The 26,775-nt window shown below is 42.2% G+C and overlaps 3 protein-coding genes across 4 annotated transcripts; 2 read left to right on the top strand and 1 right to left on the bottom strand.

Moving 5' to 3' along the window:
- LOC8075267 lies at positions 27–4,904 on the bottom strand. 2 transcript variants are annotated; one of them, XM_021463757.1, is made up of 7 exons: positions 4,581–4,904; positions 4,098–4,168; positions 3,151–3,300; positions 2,973–3,046; positions 2,773–2,891; positions 925–1,008; positions 27–313 (listed from the first exon to the last, which is right to left on the bottom strand). In XM_021463757.1, the coding sequence occupies exons 2-7, from the start codon at positions 4,102–4,104 to the stop codon at positions 208–210; spliced, it is 540 nt and encodes a 179-aa protein (XP_021319432.1). In that variant the 5' UTR covers positions 4,105–4,168; positions 4,581–4,904; the 3' UTR covers positions 27–207. The 2 variants fall into 2 exon arrangements, with proteins under 2 accessions (XP_021319432.1, XP_002446402.2); XM_002446357.2 differs by having other exon boundaries at positions 44–313; positions 4,595–4,902.
- LOC8075266 (60S acidic ribosomal protein P2A) lies at positions 5,076–6,955 on the top strand. The gene is made up of 4 exons (XM_002447735.2): positions 5,076–5,197; positions 5,879–5,967; positions 6,212–6,435; positions 6,616–6,955. The coding sequence occupies exons 2-4, from the start codon at positions 5,880–5,882 to the stop codon at positions 6,640–6,642; spliced, it is 339 nt and encodes a 112-aa protein (XP_002447780.1). The 5' UTR covers positions 5,076–5,197; position 5,879; the 3' UTR covers positions 6,643–6,955.
- On the top strand, positions 22,567–26,547 carry LOC8072957 (serine/threonine-protein kinase D6PKL1). The gene is made up of 3 exons (XM_002447734.2): positions 22,567–22,907; positions 23,386–25,050; positions 25,390–26,547. Exons 2-3 carry the CDS (start codon positions 23,471–23,473, stop codon positions 26,237–26,239), a joined length of 2,430 nt encoding a protein of 809 aa, XP_002447779.1. The 5' UTR covers positions 22,567–22,907; positions 23,386–23,470; the 3' UTR covers positions 26,240–26,547.

Below are 26,775 nucleotides of genomic sequence, written 5' to 3'. Positions count from 1 at the left end.
CTAGAACAATGGGGAGGACAAGTGGCTGTCATAAATCACAAAGTGGAATATAATACATGATTTTAACATTTTGCAACTATTTATAAGCAAATCACTTGTTAGCAAATTAAGTGCCTAGTTGGAGGCAGAGTACTGTGGAAGTTAAAAAAGTGTGTGGCATTGCCGCTAATAGACCTCAAGCTACAATATTTCTCAAATGATACTAACCTACCAAAAGAACCACTTCTTCCCAGCTGGAGATTTTGTCCTCTCCCCTGTAGAACTTTGGTTCTCTCGTTTTGCCATACCATTGTTCAGCGCTTCTAGCCTTTTCCTGCAAAAAAACAAATTACAGATTTAGAAGTATATAAGTACAGATTGTTCAGACAAAGGATACTTTCATTTGAAGCAAGCATTGAAGCACTTTAGTGACAGTATATATTGCTCTGTTCAGTAACTTGCAGACAGTAGTTCTACACTCTTTAGTATACTGCAAATGCCACATCGGTAATATGTTGGCAAAACCAAAACAGAAATTCCACACATTATTAGGAACATTCATTAATCAAGAAGGTAAAACAACAATGAAGATGGACAGTGATGACAAGAAATAAAAAACTATGTACAACTGTAAAGATGTATCAAGTCACTTGAGGGCAGAACTATGTGTATATGTGCATAATCAATTAATTCGGCTTTCCTGTTAATGATCACATAGCGTTTCTGTTCACAATACATAACTGAAGCTTGACCAAAGTTGGCATGATCATTTCAGATGCTTGATTTTATAAATTAAATCATTATCGGGACTTGAATTATGAATTTACTGAGTTTAAGTTGATCCTTGTCATTCCAAATCAGAGAGAGCTAAGTACCATTAGCCCACTATGCTCTATTAGTTCTTATTTACTTACTATATGACCAATACAGAATCAAAACAACTACCTTGTATCTTCAAGCTGTCCATGCAAGCTCCATCTCTGTCGAAATCCTTCCATACCCTCAAGTCCACTAGCAAGAATCATGCGCCTACAAAGCAATATAAGATCACATGCAAGCAGAATAAAGCTGCGTGAATGAGTCAATAGGAAATTCAATATGGTTCATGATTCCCTCCATTTATTGTACTGTAAGTAACACTAAGCAAAATAAAATGTCTCCAGTTTTAACATATAAGCTATGTAATATTATTTTAAATCAGGTCTGCATGCATATTTAGGGACTTCTTTACCACTTTTGCCCTCTTTTATTAAGAATTTTATTTGACCTCTCAGCATTTATGAATAACATCCATACTAACCATTGTATCTACTATCACGTGATCCCAAGAGATTTAAGGATATCCCAGATATGTCACTTCACATTTTCTTTGTTTGTCACCTAATTTTTGTGCTTGACCAAAATATGCCTTACAGAAATGGAACCAACAGGGTACAGCCATAAAATATCATCAGGACGTTTTACTAGCGCATTCTTTTGGAATAAGAAACAGAATAAGCACTACTTGTCAGAACAAATAATTGGTGTGCACATGAAGGTCTAGGAGCTCCTTCCAAAAATAACAGTATGCTAAGCAGGATCTGTAAGCTATCTCAAATGACTAAAGAGTTGCTCAGCAGTTGGGTGAAACATAGGATTAGGGGGTTTAGGGGCTACGAACCTAAAAGCACAGAAGCATGCTGTACAACGATGTTTACATTGTGTGTTTTGTTTTACATGATTCATGATTCTTTGGCAACAGTCAATAGAGCTCTGTGAGGTCAAGTAGAAAAATTATCCTAAAATAAATTATGTATTTGGCACAATCAAGCTAACATGCACTGAGAGAAGCTATGATCTGTTGTTTCTCATTAAGAGCCTGGGGCTAGGACCTCAGAAACTTTGATCTTGGGAGTAGTCTAGTTTCTCTTTCTCCGTGGTTCTAGTGGTCATCTCTATCCTATCCGTGGTGTGATTGTTCTCATTTTCTAGCGCATGTGGGTATGTGGAGTGTGCGCGTCATGTTTTGGGTAGTCTCTTTGTTAATATTTCCTTTTTAATGAAATGACACACAGCTCTCCTGCGCGTTTAAGACAAAAAAACATTAACGTTTAAGGTAGACAGAGCACACTTAGCCTCCTACTACGTTGGAGGATCAGACTTGATAGAAATGGTTGTCAGCATCCATTAAGTTTACTACCATTACTCTCTAAAAACTACACAATTCACCCCAGTAGTGTTGCATAAGCTTTTGCTCATAAAACAATCAATTCCTATATTAAAGCTTGCTACAATGAAATTAATCTAACAGGTGCAATAACTGTCAAAGCAACGAGGAAAGCAAATACTTGTTTGCTATGTAAGCATCAAATGGCTTAATAATGGATTATGTGACAAAATTGCAAAATAGACTACCACGTCCACAAGACAAATATTTTGTATGGGAGTTTAGACATCCATTGATATAGAAGGTTGCATCAAATTTTTTAAAACACTATCGTGTGTATTGGTGAATCTTCTGAAAGCTTCTTGGATCAGTATACACACTTGGATTATCCAGATCAATGGAGAAGAAATTATGTTCATGCCAGACTCCTTACTTAGTTACTAGTTTCAATGGAGAGGAAAAACCTTGATACAAATACATTCCTTGCTAAGTGTATCACTCCACTACAATTCCTAAATATTTTATGAGAAAAAAACCTTTTAAGGTTCATGTAGCAGATAGGATCATAGGGATGCCATTTCACAAGCTGCTTATCTCATGATCATGCTATGCTTGATTAAAGGGAAAATTATCAGCTACTGGACTACCTTTCTAGCAGTGTTACTTCTGATTGGAGTTGAGTAGCTCTCTCTTTCGCTTGTTCCAGGGGCATTGAAAAACCCAATTTATATTCACTATTTTGCATCCGCTCTCTTATTTCCTTGTCCTGTTATAAGACACAATGCAGCACTGTTGAATAAGCACCAAATACGGTCAGGCATGGCCAAATGGTTTTAGTATAACTAACCCGTTTCTCAGCACATTGTCGGTATAGCACAATTTCATCTTGGCAGAATGGCTCAATATCATTGATTTGTAGGCCTGGAGAATAGAAACAATGTTTTTTTTTATAGAACACTTTCCTTCATAAATGCACATGGAATAAGAGAAACATGCTATCAATGTCACAAAAACCAGTTACTCACATAAGAAAAGGTTCCTGAGTATACCATCACAAAGCTCAACACCATCAAGGACATGTGATGCGATCTCTTTTGGTATGACAGGGGATGGCGGCCCGCGCATGAGATCATCACCAACAAGGATGGTCTCCTCCATTGTTTCTTGCTTATCAACTGTAAGAAAAATAGTCATTAGAAATCGACCGCATGATACAAGAAGCTATAATCACTGCACAAAGTTGAAGGCTGCAAACTGCAGTTGGATTCAGCAAAGATGAGGTACTGACTATAAACTGAAGATTCGAATTGTTGGCCTACTTGTTTATATTCTTTGATGGCATAAATCAACTACTTGTATAATCAGCAAAAGAGCTTTTTATCATCCACATCTCATTCATTTATAAATACGAAACCTATTATGCTCAATGTGTTGCAGCACAACATTGCACAGTGTGCACCACCCCTTCTATACTCCTTTTGCAGTTAAACTTTACTACATCGTTCCCAAATTACGTGCTATTTCCACGAGCAGTTCTTATATTAACCTGGCTGACATCACCTTTAGTGCAAGGGCTCGGCACCTAGCTAACAAACCATTTAACGAAAACCTTACTCCCAATCCAACACTAGTAACCGACTACCAATTTATTTGACTACTGCCCCAAAATTGACACCAGATAAACTCATGTAAATAGGGATGAAACTGGATCGGATATAAACAGATATTACAGATACATAGTGTCGGGTTTAGTGAATTTTAATAACTATTCCATATACGTATCAGAAATCCAACTTTGACTATTCGGATTCGGATACAGTATGGATATTAAATGTCCGCATTCATATATGGATTATCCATGTAGTCTTTAAGCCCTTTCAGAGTAGGCAGATATCAGGAAAAATCTGTCCCATTTTCATCCCTACATGTAAGTAACAAAATGGCAATAGAAAGACAGAAGGTGTGCCCTTACCATCCATGGTGGCTGATTAAGCTCGCAAACCCCCAGTGAACAAGCAACCTGAGTCGTTAACACCGAAAACCCTGCAGCAATGGTGGGCCAGGATTCTGAGGTGGGGTATTCAAAATATAATAAAGGGTCATTAAATATATTTTTCAACCTAAAATCTAATATTTGGCAATGTATAATACCATATTATATAGTAGTAATTGTATAATTATAGCAGATATAACACATATTTAAGCATGATTTCATAGAATTGAGCATAACTTGAAATTGTTTAAGTACCTACTAGTCAACATATCAAAGTGACAAAGTCTCAAATATAGAGATGATATGAAACAACATCTTAAAAATTACAATACAACTCAACTTGCTCTAAGTAATTCTCACAGGTTTTAGCTCTGCTCCTTGGAAGTCATTCACAAATTGACTCCAGTAATAATAATACTAATAGAGAAGCCAAATGAGCGATTTACCAAATTAATAACTTACAAATTCCAATTCACCGGTGCTGGTGGACAGGACAGGTGGAGTTGTAGCTCATTCGCTCTGCTGCAATCGGCAATCGCCCGTCGCCTTGGCCTCTCGGTGCGGCCCAGCGCCTAGCCGACCGCGGAGGCACCAATCGGCAGTGGCTCACTGGCTCTGCTCCAATCGGCGGAGTGGCAGGCCGCCGGACACCCTACGCTGAGCGCTCGGTGCTCGAATGCCCACCCTGCACGCCCGGCGCGGCCACCCGCAGCCCCAGGTCACCGCCGTCAGCCCGCAGCCGCCAGGGTTTTGGAAATGTGAGGGAGAAGAGAGAAGACAGGAGGAAAGGGGAAGGAGTAGACCGAACAAGTTGGCGACTCGGATTACTCGCGTGTGCCTGCGCGAGGGGTCCTGGGCTGGGCTCCTGGCGGTGGGGGCGTCTGGGAGAAGCTGGGCCTATGGCTAATGGGCCTTGTTGGGCCAGCGCGTAAGGAATGGAGAGGGTTTCTGCGAGCTGCAGTATAAATAGACACTCCTCAAACCACACTAGCCCCTTCCTAGCAGAAACCCTCCGCCGCCGCCGCCGCCGCCGCCGCCGTGCCGCTACTTCTCAGCTGGTAGTTCCTTCCACGATCCAGGTATGGCGTCTCAATCCTCTCCTGGTTTTACGTATCCTGGTTCCTGTATAAGTATCCTGGTTCGGAATCATTGGAGTGAGCGATCTGGTTCGGGATCGTTAGAGCGAGCGATCTGATTGTTGGTGCTGGTATATTTGTTGCAAAATGCATGGTTTTCTAGTGTTATAATGACGCTGTAGATTTGTATTTGGTGAAACAGAGGTGTTTTGCATGTTTATTTGATTGTGGAGGTTCGGGTCTGGATGGGATGTTAAATTTGTGCTCGGTACTCTGATTGTAGGTTGACAATTAGGACTAAAGTTATTCAATTATTAACCTGGTTTTACTAGCAGGCGAAACCATAGTTAAGATTTGTTGTGCCACTTAATGCTTTCTGTAGTTGAGGTGTCTCATTTTATATGGATTCATGTATCCGTATTATCGAAATCCGATGGATATTTCCTAGTGTCAGTGTTGCCCCTGCACTTTGAAACACTTAATTTCCTTGTTTGCAATCACACATAGATTTCCTTTTCTCATAGATTTACTATATGATCACAATTTGATTTGTAGGTTAATCTGTATAATCATGTCCTTGTGTTTGCTGAATGTACTATATGTTGATTCACTATGTCTTAATTTAGTTACTTTCATGGTGCTAAAAATGTGGACTAATTATGACATTACTTTTGGCTTGAGCAGGATGAAGTTTGTTGCTGCCTATCTGCTGGCTGTCCTCGCTGGCAACAATGACCCCTCTGTGGAGGATCTAAAAACAATTCTGGAGTCAGGTAGTTACATATAACCGAATACACATTACAATCTTTTGGTATTCTTATAATTAATTTATCTTCTTTCTATCAAAAGAAGACATCTAGTTTGGCACATGCTTATTTGTAGAATGCTGATAAGGTTGATCATTTACCAAGTGTTTGTTAATATGTTTTTCCGTGCTGAAATGATCACTGCACACCAATATGCTCTTATGATATGATGCTTTCTGTGTATAATTAATCAAATTTCTTCTTATTGTAGTTGGTGCTGAGACTGACAGTGAGAAGATGGAACACCTGCTGTCCCAAGTGAGTGGCAAGGACATCACTGAGCTCATTGCTGCCGGTAGGGAGAAGTTTGCTTCTGTCCCATGCGGTGGTGGTGGTGTTGCTGTTGCAGCAGCTGCCCCTGCTGCTGCTGGTGGTGCTGCTCCTGCAGCTGAGAAGAAGGAAGAGAAGGTGGAAGAGAAGGAAGAGAGTGATGATGTAAGATAACACAGCATTGTTCTCTATGTTTTCTCATAAGCAAATACCTTATTTCATGTTAGTTTGTGATTTCACTACAAACGCCATCATGGTTTAGTTTTATTTTAGGCACCAATCCTAATAACACTGCTCTATTAAACTGAGCTCAGCTACTTAATGCTGTTGAATATTTATTTGCAGGACATGGGCTTCAGCCTGTTCGACTAAGTGGTGTGACATTGTTATCATCAGGGCAGAGGAAACCAGTCATGATGTCAGAATGTTAATGTTAACCTTGTAGGAGACTGATACTTAGTGTCAGTGTTGGATGTTATGCTGGTTGGTTTGCAGCTGAACCAAAGTTTTGCTACCCTATCTCAATGTTTTATTATGAATTGAGTACCTTGCCTAAGCAATGAGCAATGTTTCGTCGTTATTCCTGTTTTCCTATCAGTCTCAATTCATTCAGTTCTTCCTGATTGAGATGGACTAACTTGACTCGTTAATTTGTTGAAGTTTTAATATAAATTGTTGTGATTGCGACCCATTGCTGATATTCTCTGTAATATAGGATTTAGTTTAAATCAAGGCTATGATCTTGCCTCCTTGGGAATACAAAACCTTGGTGGCTTATATACTATAGATTTACCTATTTGTGACTTTCGTTGCACGAGCCCGCAGCATATTTCGGCCGAGGGGAGTTTTGCACTCTAGTTTGCCAAGAGCATCCCGATACTAGACGGGCATGTTTGTGTTTGTAATGCAGAAATTTCAAAAAAAAAACATGTAGAAGTTTCACATGAGTCCGTTTGAATTCAAAGAAAAATGTATAGGAATATAAAATTTTCCAAGTGTTCCAAACAGACCCACGATCCAAACAGTATATTGAGGGTTTAAATTTTTTAAAGACCTGTCCAATAGAAAAAAAACATCACTCCTAATATATGGTGACATGTGAGGTCTATTTGTCATCCAATAAAACTCTTCTCTCCTACATGTTCCTTTCTCTCGTAGCGCCACATCTCACATCTACTCTTAGCATTTGTCGAAATCCTTAACGCACAGGATATCTTGTAGCTTTTGCCTTTAAAATGTCAGTGGTAGAGTGCTAAAAATGTAAGGAATTGTCAAGTTTACTCCAAGGCAATTACATTTGGACTCTGTATATATCTACGGATTTCTGGAATGATCCTTTCCAAAACGATGTGCTGTGATAAGAAGAAAAATTATTTGGAGTTGATATCCTTGATATTGTTTTTTTTTTCAGTTCTGAACAGCCTCTTCATGTCTTCTAAAGCCAAATGTGGCCGATGTCCAGTTTCTTGTCTATGCACTCGCTTGCTCTGTGCCACGGTATATTCTAGTACTAGTGGTACCCTTATTTAGGATTCATAGATGATCCGGATTCGAATGGTTGGGCTCTGGTTCTTCAGTCCAGTAACAGAGCTTTTCCATCCAAAATGAGCTAATCGAGAAGGATGCCACAATAAATCGCTTTTCTGAAGGGTAGAAAGCAAACCGCAAATGAACTCTTTGCGCGCGCTTATGATTGGAGAAACAGGCGTTGCACTTGCCCAGGCGGGCCTGTATCCTGCTCTGTTTCTGAAACTCAGGTTCAGAAATGTCTGTTGTTGTTGTTGCTGCTGCTGCACTTGCACAGCTGCCACAGTATCTTCGGAGTTCTAACCTCGACAAATAATATCTGCAAAGTGGTCCTTGACACGGTAAGGGCGTGTTTGGCATAACTCAACTTTACTAGTAAATCTGTTTTTTTTAGAAAATAGTTTCATGAGTGACTTTCTAGATGAAGCTGAACTGTTTTAAAAAAAGTGTTTGGCAAAATAGCTTCACCAACTATTTCATGCATAGTTGAGAGAGAGAAATGAGGGAGAAGCTGCAATAAGCTACTTTTTTCCAGCTTCATCCAACTTATGTCTTTGTGAGATGAGAGAAAAAACAGCTTCACCTATGAAGCTGTTTTGAAAATAAGTGTTTGGCAAAAAAAAAAACAGCTCACAACAGCTTCATAATAAGCTGTTGTGAGCTGTACCAAACAGGCCCTAAGATTCACCTGTATAATAAAAAGAAAAAAGGCAAACATGCATGCTGCGCTTCTCCATCGAAGCAGTTGTTTCATTTGTTGCTGTCTGCGTGCCGATTCTCGTTTCTGAGAAACGCAAATTGCATTGCCTGTCAGTGTCAAGTATTATCATGAGAGTCGACATGTAGGCCAGGTGTCACCCCATGCCTTCCTTGGATTCCGGGATACCAAGATCCAAGTTTACTACTAGTATCTTCACGGTTGATTGCCTCGCTCCATCATCATCCCTTAATTTGCGTCGTCTTGACGATTCACACGGCAGTCGGCAGCCTGAGCCTGCTGTGGTTTACGCATCCTCATGGCTCCTGGGATACCACGGTCCAGAACACATGCACGGAACACGCGTGGAAGTCACACGGCTTTTACGGCCGCTGGCAGTTGACACCGGCAGCGTCAGATCGCAGACTCGCGGCGTTCCACCTTGAGCGGTTGAGCCACGTAAACACGTTCCCGTACCGGCCTACGTACCACCACCGATCGTCGCTCTTCTTTACACCAGGGCCGTGCCCCGTAGCCATGCTTATAAAACCGGCTTTTGACGAGCTGGTATGACCGGCAGTAGGTACCTCTCGTTTTTTTTAAAAAAATCCAGATACATCTCGGTGTTACGGCTAAGCCCAGTTCCAAATTTTTTTACCAAATGAACATTGTAGCACTTTCTTTGTATTTGACAATTTTTATTAAATCATGGACTAACTAGGTTTAAAAGATTCGTCTTCCAAATTATAGGTAAAATGTTATCTATATTTAATGCTCCATACATGCGCCGCAAGATTCGATGTGACGGTGAATCTGAAAAATTTTGCAATTATTTTTTGAACTAAACAAGGCCCTATGAGTGAGTATCGTCTTATTTAGTTCAGAATTTTTTTGGTTTTCGATAATGTAGCAATTTCATTTTTATTTGATAACTAAGTTAATGCCCGTACGTTGTTACGGGTTTTAAAATCCACATACTCTATGTTTCTTCCATAATTTTTAGTTGTAGAGATAAATATTCATTAATAAAATTTTATCTAAATATATCCATGTGTGATCTTGTTTTGAAGGATTTATTATGAAAAATTTAATGGTGCAATCGGAATTTAATTTATATCTTCGGTTTAAAAGTTATGACTTTTTAAATTCGCTAAAATAATTTTGCATGTATGGATGAGTGGGCCTTGGTTGATGGGATAGCCTATCATGGCTAAAAGGGATGGGAGTTGTGGCTTCACCATGGGTGTGGTAGATGGGTCCTTTCCATAATTTTTAGTTGTATATTTTTAGTTGTATAGAGATTATTATTCAATCATGGACTAACTAGGCTCAGTGACGGATCCAAAGGGATGGCTGGGTGCGCTCCAGCCCCCCTATAAGTATGATTTATTTATTATATTAGTGTTAATTAGTCATAAATCCTTATTAATCTCTAATTTTAACCTTAAATATTCACTATTTAGCCCCCCTTTGTGCTCATCCTAGATCCGCCACTGACTAGGCTCAAAAGATTCATCTTATAATTTACAGACAAACTATATAATTAATTTTTATTTTTATTTTTATTTAATACTCCATATATGTGCCATAAAACTCGATATAATGAGAAATCTTGAAAAAAATTTAATACTTTTTAGCAACTAAACAAGGCCTACATACATGAGAAAAGTCTGGGGAGAAATTTGCTGAATCGACGAGTCTTCATCGTAGGCTCGGAGGCTGTCTCCAACAATAGACTCATTTGGAAACCCAAACCTAAAATAGGTCTCCAACACAATACCTATAGCCTCCAACAGAGTACACATAAAGAAGACCCATTTTGGATATCATGAGAGACATAACCTAAATTTGGGTATCCTCTCTCCTCGAGACCCATTTGCAGAGAGTGTTGTCTTTTAGGTCCTGTTGTTGGAGAAGACTAAAAATTGGTATGAAATCTTTTACCTGTAGCGCTATCCAAAGGACAAATGAGTTTTGTATTTTAGGTGATGATGGTCGGAGATAGTCCTAAGCTAAGGTAAGGGTGGGTGACGACGTGACGTGTCCGTGTTTGTGTTGACCTGCGTGGCACGGCATGGGGAGCCGGTGGGCGGTGGCCCTGCCCGCTAACAACCTGCTCCGTGCATGCTGCTACTAGCCGAAGGAAAACCGTGGGGGGTGTGGCCAGGAACGAACCGGACGGACGGGCCCTGGCCTTTGCCGTGGCCGGTCGACTGTAGCGCAACAGTTGGAACGTCACGTTGATGGTAGCGGATGCATGCCGGACGTGTTGTGGTACATATGCAATGCACGGCACGGCACGGCAAGTCGCCACTACTCGCCTCGCCAGTGCCGATTGCCCCACTGTTCCGCTTCCGCCCCCACACCTCGGCAGTCGCTAGAACGGAGGGATTAATTATTGCATAGGATACGCAACGCAGGCAGGCTCCTGTTGGTTCGTGGGGCTGTCTGTCTGTCCCCGGCGGAGCTGGTGATCCATCCACGCCGACCGATCGAGAGCGAGAGATCGACATGGACATGCACACGTTTCCATTCTCCAATCTCTCTGTCCCCTGTATCTTATTCATTCATGGCCTCGTGTCCGTCCATGGTCCACCCCGATGGCGAGCGAGAGCGCGTATCGACCCAGCTGGGCCTCGGATACCTCTGCAACGGCACGTGACGATGTGGATGGAGACGAGGTGGACGCACACACATACGCACCGTCTCCATCGGCATCGTGCAGTGGGAGGGGGAACAGCAGGAGTGCCGAGAGCGTGCGCCTTGTCCGCATCCACGGGCCACCGCCATCCATCATCCACGCACGCAGCCGCCGCCGCTGGCTCGTTGCTCTCCTTGCCGCCGCCGTGTGGCGTCGAATCAGAACATGCACAAGAGAAGTTGCAGGGGGCTTCGCTGCAGAGTACGACGAGATCGCACCCCGGGCGGGGCGGCGGCGGCAGGTGCCTCGAGGCCGCCACGCCAAGCAGCAGCAGACGAAACGCCACGCAAGAGCGCGATACGATCACTGGCCGTGGCTGCCACTGCATGCCGGCCTCGTTCCGTGCGCGCACTTTCCGGTCATAGGACAACTGGACAAGGGTTTTAGGGGGGGACGACAAGTACACCGGTGTTTGAGAGTTGAGTGATGAGGGCGACCCATTTGGCATCTGCACTTGTCGAATGGTGAAGCACCGGTAGTTCCACGGCGGGGGCGTCTCCCTCGATGGACGACGGGTGGAATTGTAAAATTCTAATCCCTGAATCGCATTACCTGGGGACCCAAAGCGTGCAGTGTCTTGGCGTCAGTCTCCGGTTTGTAACAAAAGTCGGCACAGGAACTTCGTCACGATTGTTTTCTTAATCTCGAGATAAGCGATCTTAGTGGTACTACAAGTTTTAGCATTTGATTACCGGATGCTGAATTCTGCGCACCAATGGTAGTTTCGTGTGTTTTTTTTTTAAAAAAAAATATCTTTTGTGTAGTAGTACTATCTTGGTACCAAAGAATCAAAAATGGAACGATCCAGACCGATGAAATCTGATGTTTGGGAGTTGGTTACCCAGTCTACCCTGTGTTTGTTCAACCATTCACATAATATGAATTCCCCGCGCGTTGCTGCGGAATTTTCTTAAAAATAAATCATTATATACATAACATTACTATATGATATTTATTATATTACGTATGTATACATATATATAAATTTGACTTGCATGTATTTTATTGTATTATATCTAGTAAAAAATTGCTAAGCTAATAAAAGAAAACTAATATTTGGTTACATTATAGAGAATTTGGTGATGAAACAAATAATGTATGTACATGCCTTGTATGTTAATAGATTAAAGATTTAAAGTATTTCACATGATATAGATGATATGGTCATTTTTATAGTTAATATGGGATGACATGGACTTAGTGGGGAATGATGTGGACACCTTGCATGAAGAGATAGAACATTTAGTGGGTCACTTAGTGAGGAATGATGTGGACACCTTGCATGAAGAGAGAATTCATCTAGTAGGGTTTAGCTTTATAAGAGTATATAATTAACCATAGGATTTTGGTGTAAATGGCACCCCTAATCAACTACCATGTCAAGTTCCACATTTCAATAAGAGTCTACTTTGAACAATGAAGCGGAGGACCCGTGTTTAACAATTCCTTAGGCAACCTTTTTGATCTATTGAATTTTTATTACTAGATGCTATGCTAACTTGTGGAGTTGTTTGCTGGTTACCCAGACAAAACGAAGTCCACAAAATTGTGATGATCGAGGTCGTGCACCGTTCAACTAATATACTACTATATGCTGGATCCTAATCTGCTAGTGAGTAATCTGCAAAGATGCAAACCATATCCAACGGACCATGATTCTGAGCCATGATCCATTCTTCACGGTGCTTGCAGCTACCTCCATGAACGAATTGACGTAGCGAGTTGGAGAGTTAAATGAGAAAAAAAATTATTTGACACATGAAAAACTTTTGCTTTCATATTTGACACAGAAACTAAACACCTTTCATATTTATCATCCCTTCAATTTTTTACTTTCCTGTGATGGCACTTCTGTTACAATAGTGGTAAATGCTAAGTCCTAGACAAAATGATGTTTTTGCCCTTCGATGTTTCATGATATTTTTAGTGGTTTTTCTACAGTAACAGACGAGTACTCTCATTAGAGACTAAGATAACAACAAACTTAATGCCACAAAAGTACTCATGTATCTTTCCTTAACGGTCTTAATATTACACTATTAAACATCTCTAACAGTTTGCGAAACCCACTTGCTATCCTTTATTTTTTTAGCAAAACTAAAAATCACCCCTCCAATAGTTTGGCAAATGACTTGTTAAAATTTGATCACTTGTCATTTCCTACCTCCACCCGCGCATATATGCTTGTCAGTTTCAACTTGTCATCGAGTTTGCCATCCTGCAAAAGCTAGGCCAGCAAGCACGCAGAGCAGACGCAAAGCGGCGTGCTCTCCGCATGCAGTCCATACAACTTCACCCATGCAAGCATGATCAGTACGTTGGTGTATGAGTGTTTCGTTTTTATCAAACTCAAATGGCAAACTTTTAGAGATACAATCTTTTTTTTCACTTGCCATATATTTAAAAATAATTTATATGTAAGAAAAAAGCTAGCTGCGTGGAAAAGGCTCGTAAGCTTGATCATAATGATAAGCTAAAATAATCTAATTATGCTCGAAACAAGCTAGATTGTAAGGTGGATTATTATAATGATGAAAATATCATATTACAATAATATTACAATCCAGCTTGGACTTGTTTTTTGTTGATTATAATTTTTCACTTGAACTAAACAGAATCCAATATGTGGATCCAGATACTCCTATTATTATAGTTCGTAATAATCTAAGGGGGTGTTTCAGGGCCGTCCCAGGGAAACTAGAGGCCTTGTACCAAACTAAAAAAAGGAGCCTTAATATCTTGGATCAAATATATTAGACTAAAAAAATTAGCAGCATTCAAGTCCTCACTGTTATTGTCTATCTAAGTATTTGTATTGTCGGAGAGATCTTCCTCAACTTCAATATTTATTTTAGAGGATCTATAGGATTATTATCAACATTATTGTCAATTACTTGCCCCTGGTCAGGTGTTGGATTATTAGATGACACTTGTGACCATTTTGTTACAAACCTATCTATAGCTCCTTCCTGAGATTGGATTAATTCCTCTATTCTTTGTTTTTCTTGCGCTTTTGCCACCTCAATTCAAATTTTCTAGAACAATTTGCAGAATACATAGTTTCAATCTTTGAACACTATTCTAGTAGGTGTCTAGATCAAAAGAACAAAATTTAGAGATCGACCCACTACTTATTATTGTTCACGGCTTGGTGCTGTGATTGAATTAAAAATATATATATGAATGATTAATATTACCTTCAGGGCCGTTAATTTATCACGCCTGGTCACTCACGATCAGGTCGCGATACAGTGCTCGTGCCGGCGGCCGATAGGGTATCAGGTGATGGCGGCGACGGTAGAAAAGGAGACGTATACTGCTTTGCGATCTTATTCAGTTTAGGGTTGGCAATTGCCAACTGAAAATGAATGACGTCTAGTCTAGACGCCGGCCAACAAGATATTTTTTATTAGACTATTGTTGTGCACACCGCTTTGCTAGAGGTCCAAAGGCCGAAGCAGTACATGCTTGTCTAGAATACATACATAGTATATATACTATACTCTATATTTGGAGGCCCTGTACGGTTGCTCATCCCGCACATGCCTAGGGACGGCCCTGGGTGTTTGGTTTCCCTTGCTAAATTTTAGCTAGCTAAAATTATTTTAGTTACTCTTGGGTGACTAATAGAACTAAATTATTTTAGTATTTTTTAGTCAATGTGTTTGTCACTTTAGTTACTAAAGTGACTAAAGTTTAGCTAGCTAAAATTTAGTTGGTGGAACCAAACAGGGCCAAACTACGCTATGGAGCAGCTCTAAAAAAACTAGAGTTTGTGGAGTATCTCTTTAGGTGCTCTCACAACTTCTCTCTTTTTCTCGAGAGTACATAAAGCTAAAACCGTTTGGCTAAAAAATATAGAGCGGAGCAGTCCCAAACATCCTGTAAATAATAGTAATTCCATATGATTGCGATAATTCGCTGTGATTAAATAGACCTTGCTAGCAAGTAATGCGTTTAAAGTGGCACCGTACGTGCATGGACCCTCACAATCTTTATCTCTCCCCCGTCCCATAATAATAATAAGCACCGTATTTAGTGGATCTGATGTGATCAATGCATCCCGGATACCTGCACAGCAAAGTGACAACCGCGCCCACACCCACACATCTAAAAACGCCCGCAGCTCGTACTCGGATTTGCTTCCGCATATGGACCATGGGTGTGCGCATCGGACGTGGATCCGGTCGTGACAATGCAAGTAGCAGGAGCATGTTCAACCCCCCCTTTTTTTTTAAAAAAAAAAAGAAAACTATGCGAGCCGCGCTGCATGCCGCGGATCGGAACGGCCCGGTTTCAAAATTTTGTGGAGGGAAAAGAGGCGACGCATGGACCGAGGCCTTGTTTAGTCTTAAAAAATTTTGCAAAATTTTTCAGATTCTCCGTCACATCGAATCTTTAGACGCATGCATGGAGTATTAAATATAGACGAAAATAAAAACTAATTGCATAGTTTGGTCGAAATTGATGAGATGAATCTTTTGAGTCTAGTCAGTCCATAATTGAACAATATTTATCACAAACAAACGAAAGTGCTACAGTACCTGTTTTGCATAATTTTTTGGAACTAAACAAGGCCCGAGAAGAGTCAGCGTGCCTGTGTTGGCTGTTGCTCGTAAAACAGCCGAGGCGTGCGGGCTAGCCGCGGACTGCTGCGTTGACAGGCGTTCTTCTTTCGTGTTCCGATGGGCGATGCGCGAGATTCCCACGTGGTGCGCCCAGCCCCACCGCCACCGCCCGTCGCAGGCACACAGGGCCGGCTCTAGGGAGGGGCAGCCGGTGCAACCGTCGGGGCCCACGAACCTTGGGGGCTCTTGACAATCTAGGTAATTAGTATATATAATTTTTTATTTGGTATAATAAATATTTGAAGATCTAAGACAAATTAGTCAAAGTTATAGATTACTCTTTTTTCTAGTCCTATTCTACATAACGGTAGGGAAACATCGGATAATACACATGCCATCACAGTAAGCAATACACCAACAGCCCATGATAGATTAGTTTTTTTATATTTTTCTTAATAGTTTTGTGTATTCTCTATGCTCGTATAGTGCTAGGGTCTAGCATTATAAATTTATAATTCAATATAGTTATCTGAATATATTAGATGTTGCCTAAGAAGCATTTGTCGGATACTCAAAAAAGAAAAGAAAAACAAAATGAACAAAGTATTGTTATATTTGTGGCAGAACCACCCTAATTATATGGCCCACATGCACTTGACATTGTCCTTAAGACCTCTGACTACTGCACATGAGAGTCATATAACTTGGATAGTCTGTCGGGTGCCCTCGGAGGACCCCGAATCATCCACATTTTAACTCGTACAGGATCAACATGGAGTTACCACAACATTACAACATTTGTTACAAAAATAACTTACATCAGAGTGCGGAAGATTTATAACTTAATTTACAACATATGATGAAGTATAAACTTAACTAAATTTCCAAAAGGTGTATAGAGTAGCGGAAGCATCTTAGGTGAAGCTTCTAAGGTAGAAGAGGTGGATAAATCATGTCGCGCCCACCGACATGACCTCCATTAGTAGACTAAGTCAGCACCTGCAACAGGGGTTATAAAACCCTGAGTACAAAAGTACTCAACAAGACTTAACCGACTAGAAAAGAGGTGAAGACTCAGGTATGCAGGCTATAGGGATTCAAGGTAAAGCTTTATCAAGATAAAGCATTTCTTTTGCAGAAAAGCTTACTAAGAGTAAAGCCTACTTTCAAGTTTTAACCCAAGATTATCACTTATAACTAGCCAAGATCATTATCCAACTTTCATAAGCAAATCATCTCTTTCTTACACCAAAGATTCACTTATTACTACGATGATGGTACGAGGATTGAGGCTCCATATCCGAGGAAACACGGCGATTCGAATCGATTAAACCCAGCTGGGGATTCAGTACCACACGACATATGTAGAACTTAATCTTGCATATGTCAACCTTTTCTATAGATCCTCCCATACAAGAACGGGTCCAGCGTCACCCGAGAGTACAGTACACCACCATCCTACAGCCAATCTAGATGTTTCCCGGTCATCTCAGATCCGTAAGGTGGGTACACGCTACTCTCGCCATCTTTCCACTCCCAGTACGCGGTTAGCCGTTCTCAAGTATCGGAATAGCTATAGGTAAGGCTTACCAGCGCATGTGGGCTGTACTCAAAGGTCTCAATCACAACAGGCCAATCAACGGTACGGTCCTTAATCGACTCAGTTGGAGACACTACTTTAAGACTCCATTCTTAAAGCAAGTCCACCGACCGGTCTCAAATTGAACATCATTAACTATAAGAGTATTCCACAACGACCCTTCAAACGTTCTCATTTGAAAACTTATCTAATAAGCAGGGCTAAGCATACTAAGCATTTTCATAAAGCAGGTATCAAGGTTAATATGGAAATCATCAAGGTAGATAATGCAGCAAATAGGATTCACTCAACTCCTATTCACCTAATGCATCATATTAACTCAAGTGATATAAATAACTTTATGAAAATACAAGGATAGGGTTTAATGTCCGGGGCTTGCCTTGACCGGAAGGGAAGTTCGGCAACTCAGCAAAACCAGATGGTTCTTCAAACTCGGAAGTGACCCACTGAGGATCTGATTCTTCCGGAGCGTATTCTATACGTAAAAGTGCATATGCATGATCAATGAGATGCTTATGACATGATAAAGACAGATTACATGTTCTTGGATGATAACAACAAACATAACTACCTCGAGTACAACTTACCTACATGGTATAGAAACAAACTAATCTAGCTATCAAAACATAGATTACTTCTAAGCAAATTTTATCATCTTCATTAAGCAAGGTTGTGTAGCTATCAGACAATAAAGATTATTTATATGAAATAATCTATAACCAGGGAGCATATCATGCCAAGTAACCACTGGTTGTCAATCAATCCCAAAGATCAATCAAAACCTAAAATGATTAGGTTTTCTATTTATCTTATTCAATTCTTAATTAAATATTAATGGCAGTAATTAAGTATTAACATCAAACAATAATTAAGTGCCAAAGGTCATTAAAGATAATGACCTCAGGTCATCACACAATCCCAAAAGCACTCAAATTCTAATTTGGAAATTAAGTTACTCATTATTTAAGTAAAGGCTAGCTAAAAGCAAACAATTCTATTTGCACACATAACCAGGACAGCAGCATATACACAACTCCATTCAACCATAATTAGAGATCCAAGCATCCAATAAAGGTGATATTAGACTTTCTGGAAAGCTTAGATAATTTTCTACAACTTTGTTATTATCTTCGAGAACTGATTTAAAAGATAAAATAGCCAAACAGCATGAATAAACAATTCTGTCCAGACTTTGGACAGAATCAGACATTAAACTTCATACATCTATAACCAGAGTTCTAGATCATCAAAATTCATGATCCATAACATTTTGGAAAGCTTATGAAAATTACTACAATTCATCTTTTATCATGAAAGCATAATTCATAAGTTTAGTAGGTTGAAATTGCACAACTACAGAAACTGATCCAGAAATCACTAATAATTTAATTATAGACAAATAACATTTTATTTATGTTTCAAACTTGGACCTGGGCAAAACCTAGCTCACCAATAGTTGAAATACATCAAAGAGATACTAGAAAATATCATGGTCATCCCTAAATAAATTCTTTTTATATCTTTATTAATTTATTTAGATAAATAGACAAAGTAATAACCATATATCAAAAGTACACAATAAATTCTGAGAAAACTACAGAAGCTCATATATGTTCTCCAAAGTTTACTGTATAAATTTCATGCCATTTGAATAAGTATAGCAGTTTCCATGAAAAAGATAAATTTCCATCACAAGAAAGCATGTAGCAACAAGATAAATAAGAAACTCGACATTTTCTACAAACACATAGCTAAATTATGTATCTGTATGATATAAAGACCTCATATAAAGGCAGAGGAACCATATTTTACATTTATTTATTTTTATTTTAATTTTAAACTATTTAATAAGCACTAAACAAGATAAATTAATAACTTAACCATATATCCTCTACTGAACATGAAATTTTTACTGTAACACTCACATAACATCACGAGAACACCATAAAAATTTCAGGACCATAGGAGCTACACAGAATTAGATATGAATTTCTCCTTTTTAAACATAATTAAAAGGCATAAATCATAACCAATTATTTTACTACAAAACATGGTCAGTTTAATATTTTTAATAAAAACTAGACATCTCAAGGAGCACAACAAAATTTGGTTCACCAAAATTGGAGTTACCAAACTCCAGATATGAATTTTCAAAGATTCAGCAAAACATCTACAAACAAGTCCTTATAGCACTATTCACCTGAGTCACAGTCTCTGCAATTAGACCCCTGGAGAACATCAAATTGTCACGCGAAGTCCCTGGCCGCGAACTGAAAACAGAGGAGCTCGCCGGAGATCGCAGTTTCGACGTTGGGGTGCTCGTCGGCGGCAGTAGAGCAGCGGGGGAGTTCACTTGGACTCACGCACACCCTCTGGTTCCCTCTACTTGGCCAGAGGTGGTCTGTGGAGGCATGGCCACGTGAACAGCGGCACTGGCGGAGCTCTGGACGGGGCTAGGGGAAAACTTGGCGCTCCGGCCGCCGGGAAGGCGAGGGGACGAGTTGGGGAGCATCAGGGGCTCATCACGACTTCGTCAAGCTGCTCAGAACTGGTGGAGAAGCACGGAGGAGGGCTGGCCACGTGAAGCGCCCACGGCGGCGCTTTCGGCCGGAGTTGGGGAAGAAGAAGAAGCTCCAGCGATTGGGCGGGTTAGAGGGCGTGCTAGGGAGCGCTCTGGGTTCGCAAGAGTGCGGCGAAAGTGGTGGAAGGCTCAATTTGGTGAGAGAGGTGTTGAGCACGATGAATTTGAAGGGGAAGGGCGTCGGGTTTCTTTCGGTCATGGACAGCAAACAGACGACGTCGCCCACGTCGATGCTCAGAAAGGAGAAAGGAGCGAGGCTATGACGTCCACGTCGCTTGGCGACTCTGGCAGCAAGCAGCTGCGTGCCCTCACGCTCGCAGGCGGCGCTGCGCGAGCGGTGGCCGCGCTTGGACAGAGCGCCGAGGAGCATATCGGTTACTGTAGACGTCCATATCCTCCCCATTCTGTCCTTTAGCAAAAACAGCCAAAGTTTGAACTAAAGCCAAAATTTCACCAAAATAAAAGTTGTACAAAATTTTGTGAAGTACAAAACAGCTTTTGGTGGCCAGAGCCAATTCTGGGTGGAAAATAGCTAAATGGGCCAAACAGTTTGAAATTCAAACTCAATTCAAAGAAAATCAAATTTTTGAATTGGGGCAAATCAGAAATTCCAAAATTACTTTTGATTTTTCATAACAACTTGAAAAACTCCCTACATGAAAGTTGTTCAACTTTTCAAGCCCTACAACTTTCATGTTGACCATTTTTTTAAAATTCCAAACAGATTTTAAATTGGGAATTTAAGTTTGAAAAGGGGACACCTCCCGGAAATCTGTATTTTCAAAATTACTTTGGATTTTGCACTGAAACTTCAAAAACTCAAAACACCAAAGTTGTACATCTTGACAAGATCTACAACTTTGTTTTTGGACTCAACTTCAAATTTTGCTTGGTTTTTGAATTGCATAAAAGGGGACAAATCTAGGGTTTTGAAAACTAGGGTTTCCCCCCTTAAGTCTTTCGGAAAAACTTTCACCCAGGGTTTTAATCACCAACACAAACATCCATACACAATATAAGCACACTTTAATTTCCTAAGCACAATCAACCAAAATAACCTTATTTTAAGTTGATGCATAATGATGTGCTCAACAAATATGCTTTGCAATGCTTATGATGACATGATCCAGTTTTAGTGTTCGTAACATCAGGGATGTTACAATATTATATATATATATATATATATATATATATATCGTTTACGCTTTCTAATAAATAACTTTAACTAAATATATAGTAAAAAAACATTAATATTTATAGTACATAATTAGTATCATTAGAAAGACATTTAAGTCTAGTTTTTTAACAAATTTATTTAGAAATATAAATATTCCACATATTTTCTACAAATCGAGTCAAACTTGTGGCACGAAAATCTAAAACGACATTCTTTTTGCGACTGAGAGAGTAATTTTTATTATCCGTACTATATACAGTAATTTTGATATAAAAGTTAGCTGAATGAACTCTTATCTTCTTAATTGTCCAAGGACCCTTAAAACTATAGAGCCGGCCCCTCCAGGTCGCATTTGCGGCGGTGGCGCCCGCCCGCGACGCGGGGTGGGGGAACAGATGAATATGCGCGCGGCAGTGACGACGAGATCGTGCGGTGGTGCCGCGGTGGGTGTGGGGGTGCGGCGCGAACAAAGACGCACACGAGGCGCCTGTGAGTGAACGTAATTCTGCGTGGCCCGGAGGCGCGGCGCGGCCCCAGCACAGTGCTCTCCCCATGCCCACCGCTGCCGTCACGGGGCTTCACGAGCTCACTTGCTAGCGTCACCGCTACAGCAAACACGGACGTTTTTTTTAGAAAAAAATGTTGCTACGAGCCGCTCCTCACCTATACTGACACTGTGATTATCCGTAAAGCATGTGGCGCCAGCTGACGCGACGGGCCACGCAGGTTTGGGCGCAGATCAAATCGGCAGCGCTGTGGTCTGGGAATTGGATGCCCCGTTTTTTTTTATATATAAAAATTATCCTAGTGCTACTCTATAGGATAGACAAACGCTATCACAACCACTAGTACCAGCATCATCATCTACCGGCATTGTAGGTTTGAATTTCCAACAGGAGACGCTGGCAACGAGACCAAAAGCAAAAGCAGTTTCTCCTCGACTCGTAGTTGTCACGTTAGCAGTAGGAGGAGTATTTTTTTTCCCCTTCATCACAACAGGAAAGGAAAAGGTTATAGTAAAGCAGATGCAGATGTCTCCTCCAAATTTTTAACGATTGACAAATATCACGTCCGGTCCGGGCAGTATTCCGCCGCCTGCCTTTGCTCTTTGTGCTTGCACTGCGAGACCGACCGTACACCGAGGTCCCCGAGGGAGCGAGAGAGAGCGCGATGAGACACGAGGAAAAGGGCGAAAAGGGAAGCACGGCCACGGCGCCACGGCAGCCCAGCACGCTGCGCGCCTCTACAGGCTACAGGTATTAATAAATGCCTGCAATAATAATAATAATAATAATAATAATAATAATAATAAAAGTGGTGGTGGCGGTGTGGGGCCCTGGGTTTTATCGGTTTGCGATGGATCCGTCCCTTGGTGCACGGCGACGCGACCGTGGGACTGGGAGAGAGAAGAGTGGTACTAGTAGGGCACAGGTGTGTGTGTGTGTGAGAGCCGAGAGCGAGGGGGGCCCAAGGAGCGGAGAGGCAGCAGCCATCATCTGCTCCTCGTGATGCGCGCCGCGCATTGCTGCCGCAGAGCGCTGCCGCTTTCGCCCCACTTGAACTCGTTCCTCCTCTTCGCCTCTTCCCTCATCCCCCACTCACCACTCGCAGCTCCCTCGCCGCCGTTTCCGGGGGGCCAAAAACCCTAGCAAATCCTCGCCCCGCCGCCGCAGCCAGCTTCTCCAGGTGGGAGCAGCGCCGCGCCGCCGACCGAGCGCGGGCCGCACCAGCTCCCGCCGCCGCCGCCCTTCGCGTGCCGCGCCAGCGCCCGCGCCCGCGGCCCCGGGTAAGATCCTCCGCTCGACCCCCCAGTTCCCCTTGCAGACCATCTCATCCTTCTGTTTCTTTTTGTTTTGGTTTTTTTGGGTTTGAGTTGCTGTCTTTGTCCAAAGTCGTAAGCACATCCCCCAGGTTTTGGGGGGTGTTTACTCGTCTGCTTGCGTCGTCTTCTCCCTCAACGCCCAGGGGTTTACGGATCTTGCATCATTTCGCTATTTTGCTAGGAAAAAAGAAGGGGAAAACCCTGCCTCAGCCTCACCTACCGCATCTGTGTTGTTCCTTTTGCTATCTACTTTTATTTTCATTTTATTTTTTAAAAACAAAATCTTAGCTTTGGAGCCGGTAAGAGGAAACGGCCGGACGTTGGACACCAAGATCTACAGGCCTTAAGAGTTTTTAAAAGACTTTTCTCTACCATTTGTGCTAGTTCCGCCTGTTTTTCCTTCATTATTACCTGATTCATTTCATATTTCGTTCTTGTGCAGGACTCCGTGATGCCGGTTCTTGACCCGGGAAAGCGGCTACTCTGTTCGCCGAAGTGGAGGCAGCTGTCGGTCCTGATGCCTTGAAATGCAGCAGCCGTTCTACGGCCGGCCTCCCACCCAGATGAAGGTGCAGCTCGTGGAACAGGAGGGCTCCAAGAGGATGGGCTCTTCCGGGTGCTCGGAGATCGTCGAACTGGTGGACGAGCCGAAGGATGCTCGTCCGGGTGGGCTTACCCACCTGAGGGTGAGGGTGAAGCCAGTGGGGCAGGAGCATGGGGCGCGGTCGTGCTCGGTGGAGGATGATCTTGACCAGCTCATCAGATCGATCAACGTGCGCACGTCGGCGAGGGCTTCTGGGCAGACGAGCACGGATCGGCGGCTTATTGCGCTCGGGAAGTCGCCGGTGTCGAGCTCGGAGATTGTGGAGTCTGTGAGCCTGAAGCAGGCCCTGAGGAAGATGTGCATCTCCCAGGCGTCGGAGATGGCAGCCATGAAGAGGCTTTCGAAGCCGACAGGGGTGTCCACCCCTTCTGATTCTGGGCCAATCAAGAAGCTATATGGCTCTGTTGCAGTTCAAATCAACGAGGAGCAAGATGACAAGAGTAAGGCGGGGAAAGTTTCTATGCTGCCTGAGAAATTGGCAGGAAGTTCAGTGGGTAAGCCAAGTGGAATCGGTAAGGGGCAGAGCAAGAGCTCGGCCAAGAAGAATTTGAGATCAGCATCTCCTACCACTGGCAAGGTTCATAAGACCAGAATCCAAGATGTGATCAGTAACAAGTCATCAGAGGGAGTTGAAGATATTTCTGTAGGAGCAACACTGCCAAAACAGAGGAAGGGAAAATCTGTGAAAACATCTAGCCCCCGGGCTGTTCCAGTAGGTGGCTCACGGCTGGTGAGGCCAATGTTTCGGAATAAAACCTCGACGAAAAAGAAGGTCAAACCTGAACCTGCTATAGTGCCCGCATCACACAAGCATTGTGAGACGAAAGGTCCTAAATCTCACACTAGTAAACAGCAGGAGCCCTTTCAGGATGAACCCAGAACCCCAGCACCGACTAACAAGAAGGCTGCTGTCAGCTCCACCACCGTTGATGGAGCTGATTTTGGCACCAAAGGATGTGTTGGTGTGATCCATGGCTCAAAGGTTGGTGAATTGTCGAGATCAAAGGAGAAGGGCGAATGCTCCCAAAGCTCTAAGAGTAGCATTGGTGATTATAGCACCAGCACAAGTATCAGTGAGGACAGTTATGGCAGCTTCAGTGCTAATGGAAGCAGGCCTCACATGTCAAAGGATGTGAGATGGGGAGCCATTAGGCGCATGGCTATCCAACAAGGGAGCTTGGGATTGAAGAACTTCAAGCTTATCAAACAACTTGGTTGTGGGGACATTGGCACTGTTTATTTGGCTGAGTTAGTGGGCTCAGACTGCATGTTTGCATTGAAGGTTATGGACATTGAGTACCTCATAAGCAGAAAGAAAATGCTCAGAGCACAAACTGAGAGGGAGATACTGCAAATGCTCGACCATCCATTCCTTCCAACTCTTTATTCTCATTTCACGACGGACAACCTTTCTTGTCTGGTAATGGAGTTCTGCCCTGGTGGTGACCTACATGTCCTTAGGCAGAAACAACCTACCAAAACCTTTTCGGAAGCAGCTGCAAGGTATGAACTTATAGTCATGTTATCGATGTGCTATCATTATGCACTAATACACATGTATCTGTCATGATTGAGCTGCTTTACCAAGAACTAAAAACGGTGACTATATAACCTCGCTGTGTTTGGTACCAGATAGATGTTTTTTGTCCTGTGATAGTATATCCCGCTATTGTAATCCTCCTGTGATAGTATATCCCGCTATTGTAATCCAATATTTTACAATTTTTTTATATAGGTTGTATTTTGCTAGTGAGTTATTGTAAATTAAGAGAATTTACATTTTATTTATATGTTTCATTTTAGTACTGAGCTATTGTAACTCGAGAAATCTACATTTTGTAGGTTTTATGTCGCTGAAGTCCTCTTAGCCTTGGAGTATCTCCATATGTTGGGGGTCATATACCGTGATCTGAAGCCAGAGAACATACTTGTTCGTGAAGATGGGCACATCATGCTCTCAGATTTTGATCTGTCTCTGAGGTGCTCAGTGAGCCCAATGCTTGTGAGAACATCATCAGTAGGCAGAGATGAGCCCAGTAGGCCTTCTGGTCCCTGTGCACAAAGCTGCATTGATCCCCTGTGTATCCAGCCATCCTGGAGCAATTCGTCCTGCTTCACGCCCCGTTTGGTTTCGTCTACACCATCAAGGACACGGAGGCCTAGAGCTGAGCCCCTGAAGAAACCATCACTTCCACAGCTCGTTGTTGAGCCCACGGAAGCAAGATCAAATTCATTTGTTGGGACCCATGAATATCTTGCCCCAGAGATCATTCGAGGAGATGGCCATGGTAGCTCGGTGGATTGGTGGACTCTTGGAATCTTCCTTTACGAATTACTCTACGGTAAGACACCATTCAAGGGACCTGGCAATGAGGAAACACTCTCAAATGTGATCTCACAGGGCTTGAAGTTCCCTGACAACCCAGCTGTAAGCTTCCACGCACGAGATCTTATCAGAGGGCTGCTTGTGAAAGAGCCAGAGTGCCGGCTCGGCTCGTCGAGAGGAGCCGCTGAGATTAAACGGCATCCCTTCTTCGAAGGCCTAAACTGGGCCTTGATCCGGTGGACTGCGCCACCAGAGACCCCGAAGAACATTGATACTGCAGCAGCACTCGCGACACGCAAGAAAAAGGAAGGCAAATGTCTGGAATTCCGGCTGAATGGCGACGACATCGAGTTCGAGCTCTTTTAGTTGTAGCTGTAGTGGTATCACTGCTGTAGTCCCAAGGATATATCAGTATCATGATAAGCTAGCAAGAGTAGTCTTAGTCCCTCTTCCCTGCAGTTTTCTGTTGAAAGTTAGTTGTTTCGGATGTTGGGAAGTGAGGTAAGGTTGGCTGTTCAGCCTGTAACTTTATGCCTTGTTAATACCATCAAATATTAGAAGACACGGTTGGGAAATTCCTGGGTATGTGCTAGATGCAACTAGTAGAAATGTAGAATGTGTTGCTGCATGAACAGTTTCTGCCTCGCTTACTTGAACTTGTTAACGCTCGGAAATGGTGACTCCAAGTCGAAGTGAGGCCTGTAAATTAATTCTGTGTTAATAACGTAGGAGTACTATTGCACGGATTCGGCAGTTATGTGCATTTCCTGCCACCTTGTGTACACTACGGGCATTCTTTAGTGATGAACAGGTGTGTCCTGGTTATGGTCGCAATGTACCTTTTGTGTGAATCTAATGCTTTGATGGCGTCGGTTCACCCGCTTTGACTATGTGATCTTTTC

This window comes from Sorghum bicolor, chromosome 6 (assembly GCF_000003195.3).
Source record: "Sorghum bicolor cultivar BTx623 chromosome 6, Sorghum_bicolor_NCBIv3, whole genome shotgun sequence".
Taxonomy (NCBI): domain Eukaryota; kingdom Viridiplantae; phylum Streptophyta; class Magnoliopsida; order Poales; family Poaceae; genus Sorghum; species Sorghum bicolor.
Note: the sequence above shows the minus strand (reverse complement) of the source record. Positions and strands in the feature narration are given on the sequence as shown.